The 25,867-nt window shown below is 41.8% G+C and overlaps 1 protein-coding gene and 1 long non-coding RNA gene across 19 annotated transcripts in view; one reads left to right on the forward strand and one right to left on the reverse strand.

The window, feature by feature from the left end:
* Positions 1-21,115, reverse strand: part of LOC122452525 — a 77,512-nt gene extending 56,397 nt beyond the window's left edge. For 3 of the 14 annotated variants that reach the window (XR_006272731.1, XR_006272730.1, XR_006272728.1), the window contains exons 1-3: positions 20,983-21,115; positions 19,838-19,969; positions 19,363-19,500 (exon numbers count right to left, since the gene is read on the reverse strand). This is a non-coding gene — a long non-coding RNA (uncharacterized LOC122452525). Of the gene's footprint in view, positions 1-942; positions 1,400-1,729; positions 1,832-3,540; positions 3,788-6,403; positions 6,550-7,134; positions 7,258-9,967; positions 9,981-15,605; positions 16,489-19,362; positions 19,501-19,837; positions 19,970-20,080; positions 20,666-20,710; positions 20,754-20,982 lie in introns of those variants that run through there. The other 11 variants (XR_006272725.1, XR_006272726.1, XR_006272722.1 and 8 more) reach the window with 11 other exon arrangements.
* The window catches only part of RCOR3 (REST corepressor 3), a 53,073-nt gene continuing 48,211 nt past the window's right edge, over positions 21,006-25,867 (forward strand). For 2 of the 5 annotated variants that reach the window (XM_043486215.1, XM_043486217.1), the window contains exons 1-2: positions 21,006-21,174; positions 21,631-21,687. In XM_043486215.1, coding sequence (XP_043342150.1) covers positions 21,006-21,174; positions 21,631-21,687 — 226 coding nt within the window. Of the gene's footprint in view, positions 21,175-21,629; positions 21,688-25,867 lie in introns of those variants that run through there. The other 3 variants (XM_043486216.1, XM_043486218.1, XM_043486219.1) reach the window with 2 other exon arrangements.

Genomic DNA, 25,867 nt, shown 5'->3' on the forward strand with positions numbered 1-25,867 from the left:
TCATATACATCATCTTATTTTGTTTGTGACTAAGCTGCTTAACAAGTTAGATAATAAGAAAATAATCAAAATGAGTTTTTCCATTTTAAATGAGTTTTAAATATAATTTTAAATAATTTTTATAAGTACAGACTTCAGATATATTAAATTTCAAAATTATTATCAAGGCATAAAGACAATGGTTTTTTATTACACAGCACAGATGGTCCTCAGTTTTAGACATGGTTGCAGCTAAGGGGAAATATGGCTGAGCTAGCTGACTGGCTGTGTCTTCAGGAAGCACAATCTGTCCCTGGAAGTGTCCACAGCTCAATTTCATTGTAATATCCAGGGCTGGTGCAGCTTTCAAGTTCTTCCCCACACTAAACAAACCCCTCGGCAAGCCTGAAAGGAGTACTCCTTCATTATAATTAATAAAATTGCTTCCTGTTTTATAAATATTCAAGGATTTTGTGACACAATAAAAGGAGACAGACAAATACATCATTACAGTAAAATGTTCTGATTATTATCACCAAGTCTGCACAACCTACTCTGGGGAATAAACTCAATTTCCCTGGGGTGGAATCAGAGATGATCTTATGAGAGAACTGCATCTTAAAGAAAAAAATCATCATAACACCAGAGGACAGGAATAACAGCAGAATTGGAATATTTGATTCAAATAGTAACTAAAGTACTAGTATTTTCTATTTTGAAACTTTTTAATCCATAAAATTAAAATGTAAGACTAGGTATTTGATACATTTTAAATTTTAAAATCATACATTAAGGAAAATGAAAAATTACAAAATTTAAAAAATAAATCATTACTAATATCAGTTGCTGGCAGGTGAAACAAAGTGTTACAAACAAACCAACATAAACACTATATGAAATAAAGAAAACGTAACTAATGATGATAAACAGAAGACAACATGTAATTTAAAAGAAAGATGTCTCTTTAAGTGTGTCAATTGGTCTTTATTAGATAGTGAACTTATTTTTGTGTACATTTTTTCAGTTGCTGAAAAAGCTCTGATTCTAAACTAGTTGGAAGATGATATCATTGTTATTAGCTAACTCCAAGCATTTCCTTTTTACTCCATCTTCAAACGATCTCTGTCTCTGTCTCTCTGTCTCTTGCTGACTTTGAGGACATATTTTTAATAACTATTTTCTCCATGGGTTGCAATCTCTTTATTGACACCAAGCTGTGTTCTAATTCTTTCAGGAGAGATGTCACACGTCTTTTTTGGCTCTTTAGCTTCACAGGGAGCTTCCATGCAGAGTTTCTTGCATTAGTTTCAGCACTGGCATTTTCATATTCTATTTGTTCAGAAGTGCCTGAAACTCAAATATTATTCTTCCAGGAGAAGCTTCTCCTTTCAATTCACATTAATTCTTCCTCTTAAGAAATCTGGAGACAGAGAAGAAGTTCATCTAAGCAAGTAAACTGTAATGCAATATAATATGTAAATAACTCAAATCATAGAAAATTTTAGAATAATGGTTTTATTCCAACAAAAAATATCACAGTATATGAAACACTAAAATTAAAGAAAAAAAAAGAAAAAGATATTCCATTTACTAGCTTAAAAGTGAAATGTAATCCACAGAATCCAAGGCAGACATGCAGTTCAGTCCTGGCATTAAAAGAACTATAAATCCAGCAACCTGAAGTAGTTCAAATAGAGATTCAGATCTTTACTATACCCTCTGAAGAAAATCCCCAAGGAGAAATACTTACTTAAAACTTCCATCAAAATCCACTTTCTTTATCCCAAATGCCGGGAACACATCAAAAATCTTCTTTGTTTATTACCAAAGCTCTCAGGACTTTCATTTGAACCTGTATAGGATGAATTTTTGTGTTCCCATTATCCTTTACCTTCCAGAATTACCATTTGCCATTTTTTCACTTGTAACCCCTTTCCCATGAAGGTCCCCTGGGTCCTCAGCTTAAGGATGGAATGGGAGGTCAAGGGACTTGTTCAGTTGCTAAGTCAAGTCCAACTCTTTGTGACCCCATGGACTGCAGCATGCCAAGCTCCTCTGTCCTCCACTAACTCCCAGAGTTTGCTCAAATTCATGTCTATTGAGTTGGTGATGTTATCTAATCATCTCATCCTCTGCCTTCTTCTTCTTTTTGCTTTCAATCTTTCCCAGCATCAGAGTCTTTTCCAATAAATCAGGTCTTCACATCTGGTGGCCAAAGTAATGGAGCTTCAGCTTCAGCATCAGTCTTTCCATGAATATTCAGGTGCAATTTCCTTTAGGATTGACTGGTTTGATCTCCTTGCTGTCCAAAGGTCTCTCAAGCATCTGTACAATTCAAAAGCATTAATTCTTTGGCACTCAGCCTTCTTTATGGTCCAGCTCTCACATCTGTACATGACTACTGGAAAAATCATGGCTTCGACTACATAGACCTTTGTTGGCAAAGTGATGCCTCTGCTTTTTAATATGCTAAGTTTATCATAGCTTTCCTTTCAAGGAGCAAGTGGCTTTTAATTTCATGCCTGCAGTCACCATCCACAGTGGTTTTAGAGCCCAAGAAAATAAAATCTGTCACTGCTTCTATTTGCCATGGTGATGGGACTGGATGCCATGGTCTTGGTTTTTTTAATGCTGGGTTTTAAGCCAGCTTTTTCACTCTCCTTTTTTACCCTCATCAAGCGGTTCTTTCGTTCCTCTTCACTTTCTGATATTAGAGTGTTTGCATATCTGAGGCTGTTGGCATTTCTCCCAGAAATCTTGATTCCAGCTTGTGAATCATCTAGCCTGGCATTTCAGGACTTGATGTAGGTCCTATATTCTCTCAAGGAGCGTAACTACATTGAGAAGGAGGAAGACAGAGAAGCAGCCTGAAGCCACAATGCTGAGGGAGGGATTATTTTTTGCATTGTTCTTGAATATAAAAATCATTAAGGTGTTTATAGAAGGGGCCAAATGGAAAAACAGACATTAAAAACACAGAAAAGATGAACTAGAATAACCCACAGATGAGGTCCTGGGCCTTGGCACATGCTATTCCTCTCTTGCCCAGGACTCCCTATTTATGCCATCTGGGTGTGTATTGCTTGTTCTTCAGGACTCAATTCAGAAACCAGGTCCTTCAGAAAGTTTTATAGGATCCACCTCCATGTTTCCATAGCTACTGAGACACATCCTAGTGTGGCCTATATATAATAGCCTTGGGCACTTAAAGATACTATCACTAAATACCAGGTCTAGTTGATCCTTGTAACCTCAATCTCAGGCAGAAGATATAGTGCACACAGTAGCAGGTTCTCATTTAACAATTGTTACATAAATGAATGAATATTTTAAAGACAGGAAGAGGTGATCACACAACCATAAAAACAGGATAAGTCTTCTTTTTGAAAGAAACTACTTAAAACCATCATTTTCGTGGTCTCTATTTAACTAAGATAGGAACTCTGCATGCTCCTAAACAGAAAAGTATAAAAGGAATTAAATATTCTACAATTTAAAATGACTGATTCCTAAAAGGGTAGGTTATGGAAGGTAGCCCACTTCAAATCCTAGGTAGCCTACCTCAAATCCTAAAGTATGCCCTTCTTCTTTAAGGCTTTAAGATTTACTGTCCCAGAGAGTTACTGTTGTTCGACAATAGATTATTTCATATAACATGTATCATCTCACAATTCACATGGGTCAGGAGTCAGAGCGTGGCTTAGCTGGGTCCTCTAGGTCAGGGTCTCTCATAAGGTTGCTGTCACAGTACTGGTGGAGGCTGCAGTAATTGCAAAGATGAGCTGAGGATGTGGGTACAGCGGTGACCCTAAGAAGCACAGATGAGGAAATGTGAAAGGTGAGACAGGGGGAGGAGAAAAGTTAGGAAGTGTGCTTTACCGAGCAGGGTTAACAAGTAGGTGAGTAATGAGCAGGTTCCACTGAGGGTTCAACCCACTGAGAATCCTCTGAGAAACCATGCAGAACACACCTAAATATTGTCCCACTGGTGGTGAGGAGGCTGGGGCATTAATTCACCCACTCTATCCACAACTGGTTAAAGATCATGACCAGTGGTAATCTGCCTATAAGAGAACAAGCTCCTCTGGGGCCAAAGAGAGACTTCAGGCAAAGAAGAGAGACATGGAGCTGGAGGTAAGAAACTCTCTGTGTGGAAACTGTATTTGTGCTGAACTGAGGAGAGCCAAGGGGTTGTGAGGCAGGATACTAACAGTGTTTGCTACAAGTAGTTTTCCTTTGGATTCAGGGAGAGGCTTATACAGTTCAGGGCTTTTGGTCTTTACTCTCCAATGTTGTCTTGTGGCTCAGCTGGTGAAGAATCTGCTTGCAATGCAGGAGACCTGGGTTCGATCCCTGGGTTGAGAAGATCCCCTGGAGAAGGGAAAGGCCAGCGACTCCAGTAGTCTAGCCTGGAGAATTCCACGGACTATATAGTCCTTGGAGTCGCAAAGGGGCGGACACAACTGAGCGACTTTCACACTCCAAAGTTGTTAACTCCACTTTTAAAATCAGCCCAACCCAGCAGTAAAGAGATTCACATATCTTCAGTCTGTGATCTTGGGCAAACTGAAGTGGTAGTCTGCTTCAATCCCTCTTCTCTGAAGGACACAGTGTCCTGGATACTCTCCCAGTGACCAGCAGTGCAAACAGCAGTTACACACAGCTGATCAGAGGAAAGGATGGGAGCCTAGGAGATACTGCGTGGGCAGCTTAGGGGAAGTATGCAACTGGATCTTCCCCACAATCCCTACACTGACCTCTGCCAAAGAAGGGGTGATGGAGGCTTGGGTTACAACTGGTGGCAGTGTGTTTGATGGCTTGTGGCTAAGGATGGGGTTGAGGTTAAGAGAAAGGTCATCTATGAAGAATAAAGACAGCCTAGTAATGGAGAAGTGAAAATGATGGAGAAAACTTGAAATAGTTCTTGTTGAAAATGAGAAAATGACCTGACTTTAAAAAACGGGGTTGTTAGGAGGTGTAGAGGGTCATACTGAGGCTGGTGCCAGTCAATCACTAGGGCAGCAGTTTGCCCAGTGGCATAATTATCTGGAACTGGGCTCAGACCCAGATAGATTCAAAACGGTGAGTGTCACCTTTGTGGGTGTTTTCTTACTGGTTACACCATTCATTATCATTTGTCCAACTGGTTACAGATTTTTGTGTCTACTCCTCCAGTAGAGAGGCAAAGGGGTGTGAGACTAGACAGAGGCCTTCTAACCCCTAACATTCTGGAATTATGTTTTTTGGTCAGTCTCTCTCTCTTACAATATCATGAGCCTCTTAAGGCCATAGACTATGCATTATTCATCTTTGTATTCCAAACAGCTCATAATTATGATGCATAAATGTTTGTGGAATTATGACAGAACACATTTTAAAGCCTCCAAATTTATTGAACATACTTTGTGACTTGCTACTTCAAACTAAGAAACTGAAAAAGTAGAAAAAAAAATCTAAGAATGAGGAAAGCCATTTCTGCTTTATTAATAAATAGGAAGAAAAATATGAAGACAGAGTTAGTCTGAAAACAACTTAAGACCTTAAAACACAACTTTTGACTTATAAGAAAGTTAAAAATTTAAAACATTTGGCTGGTTAAAATAATTGTATGTATATTTAGTTTATTCTCTTCCACAGAAATTAGAAATAGTTTTATGTGTGTATGTAGAAAAAATTATATATGTTTACATAAGACTCTTGTTTAAAATAGTATTATTCACAGTGAGGTGTTAAACTCCTAAGGCTATTCAGTGGTGGGTTCACAAAACTTACAAAGCAAATATGCCATATCTTCCAGAAACAAGAGTGCTACAATAATTTTTCTTCAGGGAGTGTGGGAAAGAAGCAGCCTGAGAGGTAGGTTGGGGTTATGGTTCTCTTAGGAATACACAGCATAGAGAGACTGATGATTTTTCATGTGTCAACTGGTCCAGAGAGTACCCAGATACTTGGTCAATCATTATTTGGGTATTACTGTGAAAGTATTTTTGGATGAGATTAACACTTAAAGCCTTAGCCTGAGTAGGTTGTTCTCCCTAATGTGAGGGGGTCTCACCCAACCTGCTGAAGACCTGAATACAACAAAAATGTTGAACCTCTCCCAAGTGAGAGAATTCCTCCTGCATGATGCCTTTGAAATGGGACATTAGCCTTTTCCCCGCCTTCAGACTTGAGCTGAATCATTGGCTCTTTGGACTAGAACTATACCACTCACCCTCCCGGGTCTCCAGCTTGCCAACTCACCCTCCAGATCTTGGGACTTTCCAGCTTCTATTATCACAGGAGCCTATGTAAATAGATAGATGGTGGTATAGTCGCTAAGTTGTGTCCGACTCTTGTGATGCCATAGACTGTAGTGCACTAGGCTCCTCTGTCCATGGGATTTCCCAGGAAAGAATACTGGAGTGGGTTGCCATTTCCTTACCCAGGGGATCTTCCTGACCCAGGATTGAACCTGGGTCTCCTCCATTGCAGGCGGAATCCTGCACTGCAGGCAGATTCTTTAATAACTGAGCCACCAGGGAAGCCTAGATAGATAGATTGATCCATCTGTTTCTTCTTGGAAGAATCCTAATTAAAACAGAAGCCAAGAACACACATACCTGACCTGTTGAATTTGAAATGATTCTCTCCGTAGGTCTTCACGAGTATTTATTAATACCAACTTTAGTAATCAAAATAATAACTATACCATTTCGAAAAATAATAATAATTATACCATTTTCAGACTGGCCTCAAACTGAAATTGACATGACATAAAAATAAATTGTAGAATCCAAAAGGTAGGTAAATTAATTCTCCCTGTGTAATTCTTTCCACTTTTATGTATGTTTGATAATTTTCGTAACAAAACATTAAGGAAATTAATTTAAAAGGCATAGGTTGTGGAAAGTAAAATGTTCATAAAGTAAATAGAATAAAGTAGAACAAAAGTCTTAATAAGATTTTAAATAAACTGAGTTTAATTCAAATACCCCAATTCCAAAATGGCAGTAACAAGATGCCATCTCAGCAGATGACCTTGACCCTTACTTCACAGGTAAGAATGATACCTTCATGGAATACCCCAAAACGTCCAACCACCACTCCTGCAAACTTACTATACAAGTATCTCTGTTTTAGCTTTCTCTAGTCTCAGAGGATAAGGAGTACTACCTCTTGGTTAAGACCAATCCGGCCACCTTGTCCTTCTTGCTTCATCTCCAAAATATTGCTCCATCAGTTAATCCCTCTCTGCTTTTGTTTCTTCTTTTCCTTTCTCATTAATGGTTTCTTCCCCTACAATATGTTTGAAATGCTTAAGAAATCTACTTCTCCAAAACATCCCCTTTGTCTCAGATACAGAAGATTACTATTAATATTTTACAGAGATTCCTGTTTAGAAGAATATTGGACTTCCCTTGGGGCTCAGCTGGTAAAGGATCCGCCTGCAATGTGGGAGACCTGGGTTCGATTCCTAGGTTGGGAAGATCCTGTGGAGAAGGGAAAGGCTACCCACTCCAGTATTCTGGCCTGGAGAATTCCATGGACTGTATAGTCCATGGGGTCAGAGTCAGACACGACTAAGTGACTATCACTTCACTTCTGTTTAGAAGATGCTAGGTCTTCCTTGGGTAATACTGGTCTGTGAAATGCTTGTTACTGATCAGAGGTTGAGATAAGGAACTTTCATCAAAATGTAAAACAACTATTGGGTTGGCCAAACGTTCTGGTTCTTCCACAAGAACTTGCAGAAAAACCTGAATGAACTTTTTGGCCAACCCAATACCTTAATAAGCATGCAGTTTCATTCAGCTGACTTCTTTTATTTTTTAAGTAAGACTTTCTCAATGAAAGAAACAGTGTGCTCATTTATATTCTAGCACCTTACCTCACTATGGTTATGATCTGGTTGGTAATGAACAGTGTGTGGACTGGCACCAGTCAGGAGACTAGTCTGTTTGCGGACTACACAACAAGTAACAGGGATTGGAGTGACAATAATGCAATTCTCTCCACACATCCACGCAAATATACTACCCCAGTCAAGTGAGGCTGGAGAGAGAGCCGTCAGAATTAGCTCAGTTTGGTGTTCAGATTATGCTTCTAAGACATAGATCATGTATGTTTGAATGAATATCTGTCTAGAGCAGTGGCCCCAATCTTTTTGGCACCAGTGGCCAACTTTGTGGAAGACAGTTTCTCCATGGACCTTGGGGGGAAAAGGCAGGGATGGTTTGGGGATGATTCAATTGCATTACATTTATTGTGCACTATACTTCTATTATTAAATCAGCTCCACCTCAGATCATCAGGCATTAGATCCTGGAGGTTGAGGATGCTTGGTCTGGTCTAGAACAATGTTTATCAAACTATAGATCTTGACTGAAACTTCTTGGTAAGAATTGTTTTGTGGAACTTTTTTATAAATTGAGGCATAGTTTCTTACAAAGTTGTGTTCATTTCTGCTGTACACTGAAGTGAATCAGCTTTATGTATTATACATACATCCCCTCCCTCTTGCATCTCCCCTCACTGCCCCATCCCACCCCACCTGTTTGGGTCATCACAGAGCACCAAGCTCAGCTCCCTGCACTATACAGTAGCTTCCCACTAGCTGTTTCACACATGGTAGAATATATATGTAAAACCTAATCTCCCAGTACACTTGATCTTAGCCAAAAGGCCAAGAAGTGAAAAGTAGAAGGTCAAGAGATACATGGAGTATCAGGCAAATTTGCCCTTGGAACACAAAATGAAGCAAGACGAAGGCTAACAGATTTTTGCCAAGAGAACGCACTGGTCATAGCAAACACCCATGGTCAATACTGAAATCAGACTGATTATATTCTTTGCAGCCAAAGATGGAGAAACCCTCTACAGTTAGCAAAAACAGGACCAGGAGCTGACTGTAGCTCAGATCATGAACTCCTTAATGCCAAATTCAGACTTAAATTGAAGGAAGTAGGGAAAACCACTAGACCATTCAGGTATGATCTAATCAAATCCCTTATGATTATACAGTGGAAGTGACAAATAGATTCAAAGTATTAGATCTGATAGACGGAGTGCCTGAGGCAGTGATCAAGACTATCCCTAAGAAAAAGAAATGCAAAAAGGCAAAATGGTTGAGGAGGCCTTACAAATAGCTGTGAAAAGAAGAGAGGCTAAAGGCAAAGAATAAAAGGAAAGATATACCCATCTGAATGCATAGTTCCAAAGAATAGCAAGGAGAGATAAGAAAGCCTTGCTCAGTGATCAATGCAAAGAAATAGAGAAAAACAACAGAATGGGAAAGCTAGCGATCTCTTCAAGAAAATCAGAGATACCAAGGGAACATTTCATGCAAAGATGGGCACAATAAAGGACAGAAATGGTACAGACCTAACAGAAGCAGAAGATATTAAGAAGAGGTGGCAAGAATACACAGAAGAACTGTACAAAAAAGATCTTCATGATCCAGATAACCATGATGGTGTGATCACTCACCTAGAGCCAGACATCCTGGAATGTGAAATCAAGTGGACGTTAGGAAGCATCACTACAAAGCTAGTGGAGGCGATGGAATTCCAGCTGAGCTATTTAAAATCCTAAAAGATGATGCTCTTAAAGTGCTGCATTCAGTATGCCAGCAAATTTGGAAAACTTGGCAGTGGCCACAGGACTGGAAAAGGTCGGTTTTCATTCCAATCCCAAAGGAAGGCAATGCCTCAAAGACTGTTCAAACTATCGCACTATTACACTCATCTCACACGGCAGCAAAGTAATGCTCAAAATTTTTCTAGCAAGGCTTTCACAGTAGGTGAACCGTGAACTTCCTGATGTTCAAGCTGGATTTAGAAAAGGCAAAGGAATCAGAGATCAAATTGCCAACATCTGTTGGACCATTGAAAAAAACAAAAGAATTCCAGAAAAACATCAACTTATTGATCACAGCCTTTGACTGTATAGATCACAACAAACTCTGGAAAATTCTTAAAGAGATGGGAATACCAGACCACCTGACCTACCTCTTAAGAAATCTATATGCAAGTCAAGAAGCAACAGAACTGGACATGAAACAACAGACTGGTTCCAAATTGGGAAAGGAGTATGTCAAAGTGGTATATTGTCACCCTGCTTATCTAACTTATATGCAGAGTACATCATGCAAAATGCCGGGCTGGATAAAGCACAAGCTGGAATCAAGATTGCTGGGAGAAATATCAATAACCTCAGATATGTAGATGATACCACCTTATGGCAGAAAGCAAAGAAGAACTAAAGAGCCTCTTGATGAAAGTGAAAGAGAGTGAAAAATCTGGCTTAAAACTCAACATTCAAAAAACTAAGATCATCGCATCTGGTCCTGTCACTTCATGACAAATAGATGGGGAAACAACGGAAACAGTGAGAGACTTTATTTTCTTGTGCTCCAAAATCACTGCAGATGGTGACTGCAGCCATGAAATCAAAAACCGCTTGCTCCTTGGAAGAAAAGCTATGGCCAATCTAGACAGCATATTAAAAAGCGGAGACATTACTTTGCCGACAAGGGTCCGCCTAGTCAAAGTTCTGGTACTTCCAGTAGTCATGTATGGATGTTGAGTGTTGGACCATCAAGAAAGCTAAGTGCTGAAAAACGGATGCTTTTGAATTGTGGGGTTGGAGAAGCCTCTTGAGAGCTCCTTGGACTCCAAGGAGATCAAACCAGTCCATCCTAAAGAAAATCAGTCCTGAATATTCACTACTTTGGCCACCTGATGCAAAGAACTGACTCACTGGAAAAGACCCTGTGGGAAAGACTGAAGGCAGGAGGTAAAGGGGATGACAGAGGATGAGATGGTTGGATGGCATCACTGACTTGATGGACATAAGTTTGAGCAAGCTCCGGAAGTTGGTGATGGACAGGGAAGCCTGGAGTGTTGCAGTCCATGGGGTGGCAGACACAGCTGAGCAACTGAACTGAATCTCCCAGTTCATTCAACCCCTTCTTTTCCCCCTACCACCCATGTCCACATCCAATCTCAGTTTCTATTCTTATCATGCAAATAGCTTCATCTATGTTATTCTTCTAGATTACACATGTGCATTTGATTGTTATATTTACATATTTCTGATAATTATTCAAAAATATTTATTCTCCTTATCTCTGTGAGTATACCTTTCTTTGACTTGGGACTTGCCATTGACTTGCTCTAGCCAATGGAATGTTACATGACATGACCAAAGGTTTGAAGAATTTTTGTGCAACTGGGCTTACTATTTTGTACCTCTGCCATTTTCCTAAGAAAAATATGCTCAGGCAGGTCCACAAGTATCAATAATAGGAGAGATACATGGGGCAGTGTCACCCAAGCTAGATCCCCCCAGCCAGGATCAGTCTGTATCAGCTAACCACCAACCAACTCACAGATCCATGGGCAAGCCCTGCCAAGACCAGCCATCACACCCAGCTGAGTCCAGCATAGATCAGCTGACCCTAATCAACACACAAAAATCAAGTGAAAGAAATGCTTGCCTTTATATGTCCCTAAGATGTTCTGTTTATAAAGAAACAGCTGACTGATACACATTTATATATCGGTATTGGGTTACCAATATAATGTATATTGCAGTGGGTAACAAGAGGTGTGAAAGCCACTAGTCTAGAAGAGCACCATGTTTCTCTTGTATTCCTTGCTATTTAATGAACTTAAAGGAAGTTCCTGTTTGGGAGTGGCTGCTTGCAGTAATGAAGAATGAAGGTAAACAGAAAATAGAGCTGAGAGACGAGAAATGAAGTGTGTGTGGTGGGTTTGGGAAGAGACAGAGACTTAACAGCAACAAGCCTTTATTTTATATTGAGGTCCCTAAAATTGACTATTTCCTGGTGCTTTTTCTTTTGAGCAACTTTTCTCAAATTCTAATCAACACAATGTGTGTGTTACTTGCTCAGTTGTGTCTCTTTGTGACCCCATGGACTGTAGCCCACCAGGCTCCTCTGTTAATGGAATTCTCCAGGCAAGGATGCTGGAATGGGTTGCCATTCCCTTCCCCAGGGGATCTTCCCAACCCAAGGATCGAAACCAGACCTCCTGTATTGCAGGTATATTCTTTACTGTCTGAACCATTTATTAATACTATGAAGCCCTGGTTTTCACACCGGCATATATCCATTGTTTACATTCCACCTCCTTGTAGTATTCTTAGTTTAAATCACATATAAAAGTAAATACTGGAAACAAAGATTTTTCTTCACAATTTAATTCAACCTAGAGTACCTTCCTGGAGAAGGCAATGGCACCCCACTCCAGTACTCCTGCCTGGAAACTCCCATGAACAGAGGAGCCTGGTAGGCTGCAGTCCATGGGGTCGCTAAGAGTCGGACACGACTGAGCCACTTCACTTTCATTTTTCACTTTCACGCATTGGAGAAGGAAATGACAACCCACTCCAGTATTCTTGCCTGGAGAATCCCAGGGACGGGGGAGCCTGGTGGGCTGCTGTCTATGGGGTCGCACAGAGTCAGACATGACTGAAGTGACTTAGCAGCAGCAGCAGCAGAGTACCTTCCTATCCTACCCATTATCATTACATCTCTATCTATAAAATGGTAAAGGCTTCACAGAGGCTTCAAATATAATTAGAACACTTTAGTTTCAAAATGCAATTCATGGCCCGGAAGTAATGAGAATAATTTCTAATAATTGTCTCAACTCCCATTATTATAAATTTTATACTTAACATGTTTTCAGTACTCCACGTTAAGGTGGCTACCTACCAGATGAGGGTTACACGAGCAAGAACTGTGGGGTGAGTCACCCACAGTCAGGGACAGTAGAGGAGGTAAAGAAAGGCCTCCTGAAGACCAACAAAAACATCCCCAGTGTTTGGAGCTGGTATAACTAGCAAGTGTTATAGAAGCTACAGTAACAAAACAGTGAAGGTTATCACTCTAAGAATAGTGAAGTAAGAAAACAATCTGCCTTCCTTCTTCTTTCTCCCTGGACTCACTTCAAAGGTCTGGGGAATGAGGAGTGGAGAGTCCCGTACCTACTGCAAATCCCACAAATTTGGCCTACACTGAATAGAATCAAATTACTCTACAACAGAAAGTAATGGAGTTAGATCAAGATGTATCAATAGGGAAAAAAAACATGTACGCAAAAGGGAGACTTTTTGACAGGTACCCTTTAAAAATTCTGTTTACATCCTAATAAATTGAAATTCTTTGGGGAAGCTGTTTCTTTAAACTGTTATCTCTGGGAATATTTCTATCCAAATAAGGGACTATTGTATAGATTCCCATTGCCATCTCCTTGGTCAGTTCTGGAGAAGCTCTTTATTTCTAATCTCTATATTTAATAATAATAATTAACATCTGAATATTTACTATGTGCCAACGACTGTGTTTTTATCAATGTCTAAATGCCAAGTTTACATATTATTCTACACATTATATTTAGATTACTATCTCCAATCTCCAAAAATTTATTTTAGGAGCCCCTAATCTCATCCGACTGAGTGACTGAACTGAACTGAACTGAATCTCATGAGCAGCATGTTTTTGAAACATTTTCAAGTTACTTTCTAAAATTATTTCCACAAATCAGTCTGGTGTTAGTTTGTATCCATTTCAGAGGTTGACACTTCTAATCTTACCCCAGATCTACAGATTACCTCACAACTTGGATCCTAATGTTCCCTATAGACTGATTTTAAGGAGTGTTCTTTCAAACACCTTTTTTAAATAAGAAAAATTGATTTGTGAATTCTCTTTTATAATTTGTGAAACCAAGAGAAAGTGAATGACTTAGTAAAGGATACTCTGTATCAGGGAAGTGTGTTACTTGCTCAGTTGGCACTACTCTTTGTGATTCCTTGGACTGCAGCCCACCAGGCTCCTCTGTCCATGGGATTTTCCAGGCAAGGATACTGGAGTGGGTTGCCATTTCCTTCTCCAGGGAATCTTCCTGACCCAGGGATCAAACCTGGGTCTCCTGCACTGCAGGCAGATTCTTTTTTGAGTGAGTTACAGGGGACAGAGTTAAAATGTAAACTTTAAATTGTCTAGTGTTTTTCTTTCTTATTTAAATTTAGCCAAAAAAATCATTAAAAAATCATGTTTGTATGATTTAGACATTTGGCTAAACTGTTTAAATCACCTACTTTTAAAGACTGTATACACATTTAAACGTAATTCTCCTAGACAGATAACAATCAATTTTTAAAAGACATGGAAATTTCAGTCTTCCAAGAACAATTCCAGAACTAAAATATTCTTCTAGAAAATGCTCGTTACAGCTAATGGCAAAATTCATTCATTAAACAAACATGCATTGTGCACAGGTATTGTACCCAATGCTGAGAATATAAATTAAGACACTGTTACTGCCCTTAAAGAGAAATTCCACTTAACAAAGGTACAAATGTCCACAGTCAAGTCATATAATGTGCTAGGTAAGAAAGTGAGAACTCAAAAAGCTCTCAAAAGGTTCAGGTAAACTAAAACAATTTAGGTAAAATTAAATGGCAGTAGAGTCAAATTCATTTACTGATTGGGGGGGGGGGGCGGGGGGAGGCGCGGTGCTGAGGAGAGGGGAAAAAAGGAAATTAAAAAATCTACATGAGTCTAAGTAGGGAGAGACCAGGGTAAACAATAGCAAATGTAAAAGCCAGGAGAACGCAGTTGATTCCAGATTTAGTAACCATGTTCCCAAGAAAGCTAATTTTAGGATGGATTCATAAAAATAAGGTGCAAAGAAAAGGGGTCCAAGTATTTCCAATTGACTTTGCAGCAAGTACCTCTCCGTGTCGCAGGTGTCTTAGTACAAACTAGAGCATGTTAGCAGGACAACGGGAAAGGTGAAGGACCTGAAAACCTATCACTGAAGACTTGTCAGAGAATGATGTTTACCCTGAAAGAAAAGCCAAAGCAGGACATGATTGTTTACAAATATTTAAAGGATCTGTGTGACAGAGCTTGCTAGCTACCCTTTCAACACTCATTTTTTCCTTCATCCTTATCTACAGAGCCCTGATTTTTAGCAGAGCACTTTGATGGTCCCCAGTCTCCCTTGAGGTTAGTGGGCCATGTAACTAAATTCTATTGATAAATCAACAAAAGTGGTGTGGTACTTTCAGAAAATCTCCTTCAAGAGAAGGGGTGTGCCCTGCTGCCTTTCTTCCTGTCCTGCTGTGAGGAGTGTCATCCTGATTACTTGCCATCCAGCAGCTACTTTGGATCACAAGGGCGAAAGTGACAAACTAGGAACAGTGAAGCTGTGGGAAAGGAGTCTGGGTGCCTGACAACTTCATGGCAGTTGTCATTTCAGCCCAGGACTTTCTACTTCTGGATATTTTTACATGAAAAGAAATAAATTTTCATTTTGTTTAAGACACTCTTATTTGGGGTTTCTCTTACATGTAGTTGAACCTTGGGTACCAAAAAAAGGATATTTTCTAAGACTCAGACATCTTTAAAAAATGAAATGATCCGCTTTGTGATGCAGTTACCTATCTCCGTACCTGTTTAAATGGAGGCTGTAAGACAAGCATCAGAAGTGGTAAACATTCCAGGGGGTGAAGAAAAAGTGGGTTACCAGACCTCTAAAATTCCTGTCAGTTCTTAAGATTGTATGATTTCCTCCCAACTTCTCACTTGGGGATGATCAGTGGCTCTAAAAAACAAACAAAAAAACCACAGCTCCTTTCTCCCCTTGAAAACATATTTGGACTATGACCACTAGACTCAGCCCTACACTGAGTAGCACAGTGGTGGGCAGTCTTCTGGCCATGCTGCCTGACTCTATCTTGTAGTTAAATTTATTCCAAGACAGGCACCTCTAAAGTAAAAATAACGGAGAACCAAAGAGCAAATCAATAAACTCTTCAGCAAAACTGTTGTCATAAAGACAATCATGAGCCTGGAAACAATAAATCAGGATCTCTGTGGAGATCTTTCCTGTGTGCCTAGTGTAGTCGATTAATCAAGATGTAGCCCACAATCACCACCCCGATTAGTTTTTTTTTCTTTTATGAAATGAGGGTAACACCCTCATCCCCTTTCCATCTTTCCTCTTCCATTCTGTTCTCCAATTTCTAACAGCTGTAACTTTACTTCATTTCCCTTGTTACATTGTCTTCATATTACTGTTCTGTAATTATCATTACCTGTGCTTTGTCTATTAAGTGATTCTTTAAACATTTATTTCCTTGAAACAGTAATACACACATGGCAGGAGTCCAATTTTGAACAGAACACACAAGAGATAAAGTCTTCCTTTCATCTCAGAGTCCGACATCCCCATCTCTTGAGATAAACAGTTTTCATGCACTCTTGAGAAAGAAGCTGAAGATGCCTGTTATTGTTAAGTTGGCTTAAGTTGAGTCCAGCTCTCTTGTGATGCTGTGGACTGTAGCCCGCCAGGCTCCTCTGTCCATGGGATTTCCCAGGCAAGAACACCAGAGTGTGTTGCCATTTCCTTCTCCAGGGGATCTTCCTGACCCAGGGATTGAACCCACATCTCCTGTGTTATGCATTGCAGGTGGATTCTTTACCGCTGGGCCCTAGGAAAGCGAACATGTAAAGGCAGCTATATATGTACTCGTTAAGTATTTTCTAGACACACTATTTTCTTTTACATTTAGGTCCACAAGCTATTTTGTTTGTTGTTCAGTTGCTAAGTTGTGTCTGACTCTTTGCAACCCCATGGACTGCAGCATGCCAGGCTTCCCTGTGTTTCTCCATTTCCCAGAGTATGCTCAAACCCATGTTCATTGAGTTGGTGCTGCCATCCAACCATCTTGTCCTGTTACCCCTTCTCCTGCCCTCAACCTTTCCCAGCATCAGGGTCTTTTCCAATGAGTTGGCTCTTTGCATCAGGTGGCCAAAGTATTGGAGCTTCAGTATCAGTCCTTCCAATGAATATTCAGAGTTGAGTAGGCACCAAGTATATTCAAATAGCCCAGCATCATTTATTCAAACATCCAATTATTTTTTCCTTATCACTACAGCATCACCTTTGCAAAATTAAAAAGTTCACATAAGCATCTGTCTGGGAACCCTATTCAGTTCCATTGGTCTACTTTCTAACATCTGATAGTATAAATCCCCCAACTTTGTTCCTGTTCCAGATTGTCTTGGCTGTTTTTGATCTTTAGAATTTCCATACACATTTAAGGCTCAGCTTGTCAATTCACTCACACACACAATCTGCTGGGATTCTAGTAGAGATCAGACTAAATCTATATAGATCATTTGGGGAGAACTGGCACCTTTACAATATTAAGTCTTCTGAACCATGAGCACAGGTATCCGTGCTACTAACTCTTATCTATCCAGCTACTAACACTTGGGTCTTCTCTAATTTCTATCAAAACACAATTTCCAGTACAGACTTCTTATACCTCTTTCATTAAAATTTATTCCTAGGTGCAGTGGGCTGGATGGTGCACCAAAGACATTAGGGCCTAATCCTTGGAAACTAAAATGTTTATTTGGAAAAAGCATCTTTGCAGACATGATTAAGGATCTTGAGACAAGGAGATAATTCTGGATTATCCAGGTGGGCCATACATGCCAGCAGTCTCTATGTAACAGCGGCCTGCATGCTAAATCACTTCAGTCACGTCTGACTCTTTGTGGCCCTATAGACTGTAGCCCGCCAGGGTCCTCTGTCCATGCAACTCTCCAGGTAAGATTATTGAAGTCGGTTGTCATTCCCTTCTCCAGGGGATCTTCCCAACCCAGTGATCTAACCTGCATCTCTTTTTGTCTCTTCACTTGCAGGTGGGCTCTTTCCCACTAGCACCACCTAGGAAGCCCCCTATATAACAGACAAGAGGAAAATTCTAGACACACAGAGAGAAGGCAACGTGAAGATGGACACAGAGGTTAGAGTGACTGTGGTTTCAAGCCAAGGAATGCCAAGAGACAACAGAAACTGGAAAAGGCAAGGAACAAATTCTCCCCTCAAGCCCCTTGAGGGAGCTCAGCTGACACCTCAATCTCAGACTTTTCGTTTCTAGAACTGTGAGAGGATGAATTCATTTTAAGCTATCATGCTTGTGGTAATTTGTCACAGCTGCCACTGGAAACTAACATACTAGTTATTCAATATTTTTCGTGCATTCATATATGGTAAAACTTAAAAAATTTAATTTCTTAATTGTTTAGCAGTGGTATATAAAATTAACTTGGTATATAAGTGGTATATAAAATTATACTGACTGTATAAACTTGCTAAATTCATTAATACTAACACTTTATAAATTTTATACAGACTATTGTGCTTTTTTCCATACAACAGGTTGATGTATTTCTTTCTAATCCTTATATTACCTTGCGTTTTTACAGTCACTGGGATGCCAGTACAACAGTGAATTATATCTCTTTAGACGTTTTGAATTTGTAACTAAGAAAATGTAATGTCCATTCCAAGGTTAAAATATAATGTAAATAATATTTAAAAATTTTAATATAGTAAAAAAAAGCAGTCAAACAAAATAATCAACAGCCTTCTAGTTAACAAATCTTAAACCCCTCTAGTGACTCTGCATCCTTTGACATTGTTTATGATCCCTTCTTAATGCTTGTTTCTTCCTTGCTCAGATTCTTTTTTTCTGCCTCTAACCCCTTTTATAGACATTCCTCAAATTTTCTTAGGGCTTTTCTCTGTCTATACTGTCTTTGTTAACTGTTGGGATATCATTTTAAGGCCTATGATTATTCTTCACAACTCTTCTCTTCAGGGGCAAAACAGAAACTTGTTTTTCCTTCTTTTAAATGCCATACTCAAACACCCATTCTTCTCCCCAGAGAAATGCAGTATTCCCTGCTGCACTCAAGGAAATTGTGAATTCGTCCCACTTTAAGGGTTTTAATAAACAGAAGTGAGTTACCGAAGTTCCCAAACCTTCACAATATTTTACTCCTTGATCTACAAACAGAAACTCCTTTCTGAAAAAAAGTGGCTGAAAGGTGTTGGAATGCTGGGGTGTTAGAAAGCTGGCTGGCCAAGCAGCTTCAGAGTGATATTTATCTTTGTGAATTCACTCAGTTTAGGGTCCGGCCTTTGTGTTACAGGACCAGAGATGCTGAATCATGATCATTAGGACTTGTGTATGAAAACCAAAATACCAATGTGCTAATTCACAATGAAAAATATAACTGTCAAGGTAAATGAACGGCTATTCATTTTATTTGGCCAAAATGTTCTCTCCCTGCAGAGAAAATTATATGGGAATTAAAATAACATTTACAACTGTATTTGTTAAGAAAGGAAATAGAATAAAAGGTTTAGTTGTAAGCTTCAAATATTTAATGGAATATCAGGTTTTGATAAGAGAGATGAAACTACCTCTACTATCAGAACCAGACAGGTTTTTGTACCTGCTCAGGAGACTTTCCCCTTTAGACTGGGGACCCTGACAAATATTTACCTCCCAGGCTTTTCTTGGCTCAATTCCTGATTTACATGTTCCTCCTTTAGGGATGTTATTTCTTTCAATGAAGACTGTTTCTGGCCAGAGAGGCTTCTTTCCGGTTTGATCCATTCTGCATTGATCTATAATAGAAATCTTCCAGGACAATTTTAAGTGTTTGACAAATACCTTACTGTGGACCCCAAACACCGATCTGCATACATCTGCGTACTAAATGTTCACAAGAAATCCTCATTTCTACTTACTGGTGAGTCCAAAAAAAAAAAAAAAAAAAACCAACATTTTTTTAAACGAATAAAATCCTAAGTAGCCCCCCCAAGGCCAGGCAGCCTGGCACACAGCAGAAGTCCTCAAATCTGGTGAACGAAAAATGCAGTTTCTATTCCTCCTGCCTAACGCAATTCAGGAAAGCATTACAGAGCAAATCGCCTGTCAGGCTGGAAACCCCGCTAGACTGCAGCTCTGGGCTCACCTCCGCTCGGGGCCTCCGCCCTCTCCAGAGCTCGGCTCTAAGCCTCGACCGCAGGCCAGCGCGCTGAGAAAGCGCCAACTGGGCGAAGATCCCGTCCCAGTTTTTATTTCAACACGGACAACGCCCACTCCCCTAAGTAATGAAACAGAAAAGACGAACAAAAGAAAGGAAAAGGTGAGACAAGGCCGACTGAGGAAAACAGTTTTTAAAAACAAACAAACAAAACACTGTTTGGTGATATACAGTTGCATTGTTCGGTACTGGAAACTCATTTCGGCAGCCTCAGCCTCTCCAGGAAATCAGGCCCCAGTTCTGAGGTGCAGACCACAAAAACTACCGAGACCAGAGGGTTAGGACCGGGCCCAATCCTTCAGCCGCCCGGGCCTCGGATCCACAAGGCCGCCCCGCTCCGCCGCCCGACTCCACCGCGAGCAAGCGCGCTTCTCCACCTCCAAGCAGGCGGTGAAGCCCTGAAACCCGGCGGCCGACCCTCCGCGGCATCTCAAGAGAGCCGCGTTACCGCGACTCCCCCCTCAAAAAAAGATTAAAGGGGCGGGGGCCGCTCCCGGCACTCTGAGGCCTCGGGTCAGCGACGACCCTTTCCTCAGGCCGACCGCGTTCCTTCCGCCCTGAGAGGGCAAAAGAGTCCCGAGGCCTCGCGCGCGCGCCTCCGCCCGCGCTCCACAGCGCCCCCTAGGAAGGAAGCCCGCGAGGCGGCGGCGCCTCTGCGGCGATTTTATTAGCGCTCGGTTGGGGTTGCCCGGCCCGTCGGCGAGCGGGGCTTCCCCGCCCCTCCCCCTCCTCTCCGGCGCATCCCCCCCTCCGCCCTCCCCCGCCCGGCGGCCGGAACCTCCCTGCGGGGCGGAGTGATACCGGCGGCGGCGTAGAGCGCGGCGCGGCCGAGAGGGGCGGCGGGCGGAGGAGGAGGGGAGAGAGGCGGGGCCGGGGCGGGTTGTTGTGAGGCGACTGCGCTACTGCCGGACCGGGGCGGTTATGGCGGCTCCATATTAACACCCTCCTCCTCCTCCTCCTCCTCCGCCGGCGCCGCCGTCTCCTCCTCCTCCTCCTCTCCTCTCCCGCCCGCGCTCGGAAGCCATCTCCCCCTTCTCCCCCTTCTCCCTGACGCCTACCTCTTCCCCCCTCACCTTTCCCCCTCCCCTCTTCTACCATGCCCGGCATGATGGAGAAAGGGCCCGAGTTACTGGGGAAGAACCGATCGGCCAACGGTAGCGCCAAGAGCCCGGCGGGCGGCGGCGGCGGCGGTGCCTCGTCCACGAACGGCGGGCTGCACTTCTCGGAACCCGAGAGCGGCTGCAGCAGCGACGACGAGCACGGTGGTAGCCTCGAACTCCTCCCCGCCGGCCCGCCTGCCCCCCCCGCCCCGTCCCTCTCTCCTCCCCTCCCCCAGCCCCCTCCCCTCGCCGCGCTCCCGCCCGCCCTCCCCCTCGGAGCCCGGGCGCTGCGGTAGCCTCGAACTCCCGGTGCAGTGCAGCAGCACCCCCCGCCGCACCCCCGCGACCCCCGTCCCTCCGCCCTCCACCAATCCTCCGCCCTCGCCCGCACCCCCCCGCCCCACCGCACCTCCAGCTCCCCGCCCCCATCCGCTGCCATCTCCCGGAGTGCCCGGAGTTAATATCTTCCCATCCACCCGCCGCTTCTTTTCCTCCCCTTCTGCAATTTTCATATTTTATTAAGTATCTCTTTCTTTCTCTTTTTTTTTTCTTTTTTTCCCCTCCCCGTCTTTCTCTCTTTTTCTTTCTTTTTTTTCCCCCCTTCTTGACATTGCTTTGCAGATGTTGGGATGAGAGTCGGAGCTGAATATCAAGCTCGGATCCCCGAATTTGATCCAGGTAAATCTGTTTGCTTAAGCAAAATCCTGTCTTCTTCCTCCCGCCCCCCCCCCCTCCAAATCTCCTTTTCTGGGACTGGTTTAGGGTGGAAAGGGGTAGAGGGCGGACGGGCGGGGTTGGGGTCCGGGTGTGCGGTTGGGAGGAGACGCGGGGCTGGGATAGGCAGGCATCTCTGGCGGGAGGCTGTCATGTCACGCTTGGCAGGGCTGTGACACAGGGCGTGTGGGCAGATGCGTGCCTTGCAAGGTTAACATGGTTCCCCTGGAGGCCACTTGCCCGCTGGTGGCATTCACCTTTCCACCCGCCTTGATTCCGGAGTGAGCAGAGGGAGACGGCCCTCGGCGGAATTGAGGGGTCGGAGGCCGGGGGTGGAGCGGCTGCGGGCCCCAGAGCTGGAGGAGAGGGTGTGCGGGCTGTGCGTGGTAGAACCGTGCAGATGTCAGTGGCTACCCGACCCAGCCCCCGGGAGCCCAGGGCCGCGCTCCGCCCTGGCGGCGATCCCCGGCGGCTGTCACCGGCCGAAGCCGAGGGCGAGCCCTGCCTGACCCGCGCTCACACACACGGGATTTTCTTTCTTTTCTTTTCTTTTTTTCTCTCTCTTTTTTGGCTAGGTGGTGTAGCTTTGGTGGCGACCGCTTTGCGGAGTAGGAGCCGCGGAGCGAAAGGGATTGGGGGAAGGGGGTGGGGAGAAGCCAGAGGCACACCTCGCTCCAGAGCCAGCCCCGGGGAAGTGAGACCACAGGACAAGTGACCGCAGCTGCCAAGGAGACATTTTCTCCCCAAGCAGCCAGGTTCCAGCGTCCTCTGCCAGCCCGGCTTGCGGGCTCCCTGTCTACTTTTCTCCAAACAGGCTCCCTGGCGGTCACGGGATCTCAGCCTGGACGGGGATTGGGCGAGAGTTCCGCATATGGAGGCGCCCTTGTTGGAGCCTCTCGGAGTGGAGTGTGTCTCCTCCTCCCCACCCCATCCCAGACCCTCTTCAGTTCAGGCTTTGGGCAGACTTGGAAGGGTTTTATCCCCCAACCCCCCACCCCTTGCACTTGGTCAGTTCCTTGCCCATTGCCCAGTTATAGTAATGTCGTGTCTGTGTCGAACTCTTGAATTCTGTATTAGATATTAATGGGGCTTGTATTTTCTTAGGGAAGATAGCATGTTTCTTTGCTTGTGGTTTATCCATGGGTATTTTCATTCTTCTGCCCATTGCTGCGATGCAAAGTGATATTTACCAACCGTTTAAAGATGTTTAGGGTTTAGGCAGCTCTTCTAGTCCTAAAGGAAAAGGTAAAATAATGAGAGGGTAAAATAGGATTGTCAGTGCAGGCTATTTTTCAGTAGGTAAAAACAATGATACAGGAGTGCTTACTAGGTCAGAGTTGCCTTCTAAATGACATGACTCTTAATAAATTTTATTCAAAAGCTATCAGTGTGTGTGCTGGAGGGCTTCAAATAATTTTAAATGTTGTGAAACAAATTTTATTAATGTAGCTAGTAGGTGAATAGCGCTTCCACATGACTGTGCTGCCTTGGATTTCAGCTTAACATTTGGAAGCTTACTCTGGCTTAAGACAGACTGAATTAATCACTCAGGTCTTGACCCTCCATAAGCCTCAGTTTCCCTAGCTGTAAAATGGAAATAAAAATAGGGAATTCTTGCTAAGGTTATATGAGTGAGCAAATGGAAGTACTCTTTGGAGGTTAAATTTAAATTACCATTATTAAATTATCATTCCTCGTAATGGTGAGGAATGATTCTGCATATCTTTATATCTTTCTGATTTGGGGCTTCCCTTGGCTTACCGCTTTTTTAGGAATTGATAAACTTATTTCCCAGTTAGAACTCAGCAGCATAATAAACATGGCTTATTGTCCCATTAGGTAGGTTTGTATTTCATAAACAACAAATAGACACAAGTTGATGAGGGGTCTTGTGTTAAAGAGCTGGACTTCATGCTGAAACAGATGTGTGCATGCCATGACCTGTCCCCTGTAGCAATTTTGGGAACAGATTTCAAGCAAAGGAATACTAGAGCCAATTTTAAAGTTAGAAAAATAGCTCATTTAATGTGCAGAGTACTTTTTATGTGGTTTCACATGGCCACTATTTCTATTACCCAATTTCCTTGATCATCATATTTTTGCATATTTTGCCTAAGTAGAATATTTGAGGGGAAAATCACAAATATTGCAATTTCTAAAGTTACATTTTCACTAAGTTTACTCAGACTCAGTGATCTTTTTTATTAGAATAAGGACAGATGTCATATTCTTCAAATTCATCTGCAGACATGCCTCAGAGATGTGAGTTTGATTCTAGACTACTGCAATAAAGCAAATGTCACAATAAAGCAAGTTACATGAATTTTTTGTTTTCCCAGTGCATATAGACGTGTACAATGGCATTAGGTCCAGAAATGCAATGTACATGCCTTAATTAAGAAATGCATTATTGCTAAAATATGCTAGCCATCACGTGAGCTTCCAGGGAGTTGTAGTTTTTTTTGCAGTAGTAGCATCCAGGATCACAGATCATCATAACACTATAATAATAATGAAAAAGTTTGAAATATTGCAAGAATTCCCAAAATGTGACAGACAAGAAATGAGCAAATGCTATTGGAAAATAGTGCTGATAAACTTGATTGACACAGGCTTGCTGTAAACCTTCAATTTGTTAAAAAAAATTCACAATAGCTCTGGAGCACAATAAAATGATGTATGTTTTTATTCATTTTATCCTCAATAGTCTGCAGAATATTGAACCCAAGGGCACAACTAAAACCAGTTATCTAAACTTAGGTGGGCTTTTCTGTAGTTATAGGCAAATTTTGTCAAGCAAATGTAGACTATCATTATTAGACACTTTTTACAAGGCAATTTTGAGTCTCTGTGCTGTTCAACATAGTACACTGCTCTACCTTATTCTAAGTGTTTGTGCTGTTGTGTGAAGTTTTTACTCCATATCAATTCAATACCATTGGGTCATAACGTCACATATTTCTTTGGAAAAGAAGAAAAAAGAAAAATTTATTAATTAATGGTAGAAGTTGAGAAATGGTCAGCTCCTCTCCTTTTCTCTTTTACATACTATTGTCTTTAGTCTTATAAACCACTCAATCTGTCTTCATGATTGTTCACCCATAGCCATCCAAGTCATTTGGAAGAAAAATTTCTTAGATACCAAGATTAGTATGATCAGAATATAGGAAAATTAAAAGAGGATTTTTTTCTTGGAGGATATTTTTACTGGAGGAGATGATAGTGGTGATGATAGAAATTAAGCACAGAAAGAATTACTAAAATGAGTGTTTTAGAAAACTTGAGTGAACTGAGACTTAAATTGGAATTCCTGGTGTTAGAGGTTAGAAACAGTTTATGTTAGCTAACAGACCATTGCTAACTGCCTTTATAAAAATTTACTAAGCAGACTTTTTATTCTTTTTTTTTTTCTTTGTGACTCTTTTCCTTTTGATTATTTGCTAGGCTGTCCCAACTTTTCTTTAGTGCTTTCTGACTATACTTACATCATGAGGAGCAGTTTTGTGTGGTGATTAAGAGTCTTACCTCGTATCATATGCCTTTTAGCCACTATGGCATTGTGACCTTGGATGAACGGAATGTGTCCAGGCCTTAGCTTTCTTATTTGTGAAAGGAAGATAATGATAACTACATGATAAGGTTAAGTAAAAATTAGTGTGTATCACCAAGTTGATGGACATGGATTTGAGTGGGATTTGGTGATGGACAGGTAAGCCTGGCGTGCTGCAGTCCATGGGGTCACAAAGAGCCGGACCCAACTGAGCTGAACTGAGTGTATATAAGGCAGTGGCCTTCAAAATATTTTGTTGCATACTCAAAGGAAATTTGAAAAACAGATTCACATATTTTTAAGTTGACATCTGTTATTTGTCATTGAGTTTATCAGTTGAAAGATAGAATTTCCAGTGTATTGAAAGTGTTAACACTTTGAAATAGAGTTGTTATAAACTTACTTTGAACACATCCAATTAAATGTAAATACTATAGTAATGTGGTAGGATCTATTTTATAAAATGTATAAATTTTTGTAATTTCCATGCATTTTCCTCACAGAATTTTATAAAACATTTTCGTTCTTAAAAGTGTTTTATTGATCACCTGTCCAGTTTCTGTACTATCATGTACTCTTGTGAACATAAGGTTC

Source organism: Cervus canadensis, chromosome 13 (assembly GCF_019320065.1).
Source record: "Cervus canadensis isolate Bull #8, Minnesota chromosome 13, ASM1932006v1, whole genome shotgun sequence".
NCBI lineage: Eukaryota > Metazoa > Chordata > Mammalia > Artiodactyla > Cervidae > Cervus > Cervus canadensis.